The sequence below is a fragment of the Galeopterus variegatus genome, unplaced genomic scaffold, assembly GCF_000696425.1.
Source record: "Galeopterus variegatus unplaced genomic scaffold, G_variegatus-3.0.2 Scaffold3192, whole genome shotgun sequence".
In the NCBI taxonomy this organism is placed as follows: domain Eukaryota; kingdom Metazoa; phylum Chordata; class Mammalia; order Dermoptera; family Cynocephalidae; genus Galeopterus; species Galeopterus variegatus.
Genome location: NW_007729303.1, coordinates 127,075 through 131,717, shown reverse-complemented (window position 1 = coordinate 131,717; position 4,643 = coordinate 127,075). Strand labels below are relative to the sequence as shown.

The 4,643-nt window shown below is 36.8% G+C and overlaps 1 protein-coding gene across 1 annotated transcript in view; it reads left to right on the top strand.

Annotated features, from left to right (window-relative positions):
- Positions 1-4,643, top strand: part of RAB27A (RAB27A, member RAS oncogene family) — a 79,326-nt gene that overhangs the window by 60,880 nt on the left and 13,803 nt on the right. The window contains exon 3 of the mRNA XM_008584264.1: positions 2,971-3,145. Coding sequence (XP_008582486.1) covers positions 2,993-3,145 — 153 coding nt within the window. The 5' untranslated portion in view covers positions 2,971-2,992. The remainder of the gene's footprint in view (positions 1-2,970; positions 3,146-4,643) is intronic.

Here is a 4,643-nt window from a genome sequence, read left to right as displayed (position 1 = left end):
TTATATGGATTTGAACTGTTTTTAAGTTGATCAGAACTCTTTTGGAATAGAAATGTCTATTTAAAATGAATTGTAAATGGTTAGAACCAGCCCCCTTTACCCCCCAAAAAAGATTGGAATTAGTTTGAAAGTGTTCTCTGTTGTTTCAGCAAATTAGTCTGAGTCAGCCAGCAATCTTTTGTGCTAGAAAGAGATGTTTTGAGCTGGCCAGCGCCAATTTCAGAAATTGTTCTATGTCTTCAGGGCAAATCTGAATGTCTTGAATGGGGAAAAGGGAGCGAGCTAACATTTACCAGCTACCCAGTATATGCCAAGCATTGTGCTGGGCACTTGACAAACAGTATCTTATTCAGTCTTCAGAATGATGGTGTGAATTAGCATGCATTATCTTCTCTTTCATAGAATGGAAACCTGGAAATATAAGACACAGAGACATCCAAGTAGTTGGTATGTGAAAGATTTCGGATTCAAACCCAGTTCTGCTTGACTTCACGTGTTTCCTGTTAGACTGCCTTGTGAGATATCATACCACTGAGTAATGGACATAAAATTTTGGGGTAGAATAGACATTGGACTTGGAGTTAGGAAATCTAGATTCTAGACGGTGCAAATCAGTTAACCACTCTGGCTTCTGTTTTATCTTTAAGAAAACTGAGCCCAGAGAGTGACAGGTCTGAGCATTTATTTTCAGATCAAGAAATCAGATAAGTGTCTTAAAAGTGCCGACTATGATTAATATTGATGGTGGTATCTATACCTTCAGTTTGTGGTATTTGGGTTGTTAACATTTCCCTTATGATGGCTTTGTTAGTATTGCTATCATGAATAGAAAACAAAACTCACAAAGACTTACATGTGTGATTCTTCACCCATGAAAACGGAACACATTGAATTGTTGGTACAACAGAGACAGTTTCATCTAAGTCTTTGAATTTCACTCAAGTGGGTTTAGCAAATTCTAGAATATTGAAGCCATCGGTGACAGCATTTTCTCTTGTACCTTAAATTTTATAAAAACATAGTTATAAAAATAACCAACTTTTTCCAAATTAAAAGCAAAGATGAAATAAGGTAGCCACAGTGTCTTCTTGCATCGTTCTCATTGCAGAATTGGAGAGTTGTCTTTTGCTTCCTCATTCAATTTGAGGGGAATCCTCCCAAATGATTCAGTGTTGTCTGAATCTGCTTTTAAATTCTTAGTGCTTATTTCTAAATAACTTGGAGGTAAGTGGGATGCTGTGATATGACATGCTACAATGTTTATGCATAAGTGGTCATCTTTTGGAGAGAAATCTGTTATGTATCATTAGTACTGGTAACCTACACCTGCAAATACAGACACTGTTAAGATAGGAAAGTCATCATCTTTAAATTGTCACTCTTTATAGTGTGCAAATAGAACTATGAATGTTTGTAGAGGCTCTGCCCTTATCGACTGGCCAGCCATATCTGAAATGTGAGGTCCCAGATCTGCACTAAGGCACTATGAGGAAGTACATTGCAGCAGCTCTTAGGACTCAAGATTGAGGATTTTTGAGCATAAGGTGAGTCAGCAAGTTGAGGATGGGGTGGTGAAGCCAACTTTGGAAGTCAATAAGTGTCTTTGTCTGAGTTTTTATTAATTTTATGGACCTATAGAAATAATCCTATAGGAAGCACTGAGTACTATAGCAAAGTTTCTGGATATGGGGCTGGGTGAAAAGCAGACAACATGGGGAAAATCAGCATCACCTAACATAGGGCATCTGGTGTTTGTGTGGAGAGGTGAATATATATGTTTGAATGGGCAGGTGGAGTTGTCAGTGATAATGGCATAGCTGGTAATGTTTTCTGATTTTTAGGAGAGTTTATTGGCATTAGAGATGGGAGGATAGAGGTGAGATGAAGTATAAAAAGAAGAAAGCCTTCCCTGGAAAGAAACTCAGTTTTCAGTTGGACTGATATTTCGAGCTTGAATCTATTGAAAGGATAAAAATAAATCATGAAAAGTGTTGATTGCAAAGAACTGAAAATAATCATGGTTAGGTATTGCTGGTAAAAATGACTTTTTCTTCTTTAAGGTGGACTTTTGTTTTAGTCAGTACTGAAGAGTTGAATTTTCAGCTGTTCTTGTTAGAATACCAAAGTAAGTATAGGTAAATGAGCCCTTAGTTGTGGAACAATGGTCTCTGAGTGGTGACTGCTTAAATCTGGAACCCAGTTCCCAAGTGAGCAGTGATATTCCAGAGAAGTCTAATATAATATGTAGTACATATTAATAATATTAATAATATGTAAGGAAGCTGCAAGCCAAATTTTACTTGTAAATTAACAATGTCTTCAAAGGAAATATATCAACGTGAAGATGAATAGGATAAATGAAATTGCCTAGATATCCAAGTAAAAAGAGAGAAAAGCTAAGGATCCAGCACTAGGAGACTTTGAAAAAGGAGGGAGAATTGAAACCACTTGCCCTCTAAGAATTACTATTATTTTCCTTCCTCCTTTCTTTGATTAGTTTTTGTTCTGTGTGGTCTGCAGATAAGATTTGGTGACTATTATCTTCTTGTCGATTATCATTCTCACTCGGAATTTTTGTCTTAATAGTACTATAATATGTAAGTTAAATTAAAACTAAACTGTTAGTTATTGACCGTTATTTCAGTAGTATCTAGCAAATTATTAGATCCTCAGAGACAGTGAACAATATGTAACCCACTCTTCACAGAACTCCTAGGCATATCGGTGTTACATCAAGGTACTTGTTGGGGGCTGACTGGTTAGCTCAGTTGATTAGAGCACGGTGTTACAACACCAAGATCAAGGGTTTAGATCCCCATACAGGCTTGCCACCAAAAAAATAAAAATAAAAAAAATTAAATAAATAAAGGAAGTACTTGGTGAACTGAATATTGAGTTGTCACTTTATTAATTAATAACTAATATTTTCTAATGGATTTTAATAAATATGCATTTGTTTGTATTTTGCAGGTGAACCACTGAGTTCTTCATTATGTCTGATGGAGATTATGATTACCTCATCAAGTTTTTAGCTTTGGGGGACTCTGGAGTAGGGAAGACCAGTGTACTTTACCAGTACACAGATGGTAAATTTAATTCCAAGTTTATCACGACAGTGGGCATTGATTTCAGGGAAAAGAGAGTGGTAAGTTCTATATCCTTCTATATAAAAATGTAATCTCTAAGTCAACATTTGCCTGTCTGGTGAGTTTACTTTTTAAGAATTAGGAGGACAAAGGTCGGGATCTAAAATTAAAGGGTATATATAAAAGTGTGTTACGTTCAGTCTGGGCAAGGTGATTGGAAAGGCTGTGCTGCTTTGTATTAAACCAAGCAGACAAAGTAAAAGTGCACTGTTCTTTTAAATTTCCCTGTGGTACCCTTTTGGCTTGTGTCTTCCCTTCTGAACTCCACAACGTTGTCTATTTTTGGCATGAAGCCTGCCATCCACCCTGCCTTCATACCCCTGTTTTGTCAGCTATAGCTTCCACCTTTGGTGTCTGGTCATTTTTTATGGCATTTCTCTTCGTTAAAGTCTCAGCAATTTCACATGGAACACTAAGTGGCAGAACTCATCACTGCTGCCAGGAGGGTGAGGTTGGAGTAGGAGCGGGGAATGCTGGTTGTGGATGTGATGTTCTGCAGAATCAGGAGGGGCTCCTTTTTTTTTCTTAAAGGCCCTCAAAACTGAAAGTTATTCTAGTGGCGGAGGGAAGGACAGGAGGTCACTGTGTCACAGTTGCAGAGGAAAGATGGCCTTCTCCATTGGCTACATTTCTTGCTGAAAAATCCACTGTCACCTTGAAGCAGGTTAATAAGTGGTCAGGAGATTAATGACAAAGACCCTTTAATAGAGCGTATTCTACCAGGGGAACATACAGTCCCTGGCTTCCAGGACAGAAGAATTCATTTCCTTTTATCCACTCTAGGTCTTTACTTTTACTTCCAGAGAGTCTTATAGACGCTTAGACTCATTCACTGAGTAAGAATGGGGTCCTAATGAAATTTTTAGTATTGACATGTAATTGATAGAACCTACATATATGTATGTGGTTATTTTTGTTAGTTAATTCTCATTTTATACCTTATTTTTAAAAAAAGATTTGAGATATAATTCACAAAAAATAAATTCATCCATTTAAAATGTAAAATTCAATGGTTTTCACTATATTTAGAGTTGTGCAACCATCACATTTTACAACATCTTCATCACCACAAAAAGAAACCCAATACCTGTTAGCAGTCTTTCCCCATACCTCCGTCCCCTAGCCACCACTCTACTCTCTATGGATTTGTCTATGTTGGACATTTCATTTAAGTGGAATCATACGATATGTGGCCTTTTGTGTCTGGATTCTTGCACTTAGCACAATGTTTTCAAGGTTCTTCCATGTTGTATCAGGACTTTATTCCTTTTTATGTCTGAATAATATTGCACTGTATTGGTATACCACATTTTGTTTATCCATTCCTCTATTGATGGACGTGTGGGTTGTTTCTTTTTAGCTATTGTGAGTAATGCTTCTTTAACATTCGTATATACCTTTTTTTTGTGGATCTACATTCTTAATTCTCTTGAACATATGCCTAGGACTGGAATTGCTTGGTCATATGATAACTCTATGTTTAACCTTTGAGGAATT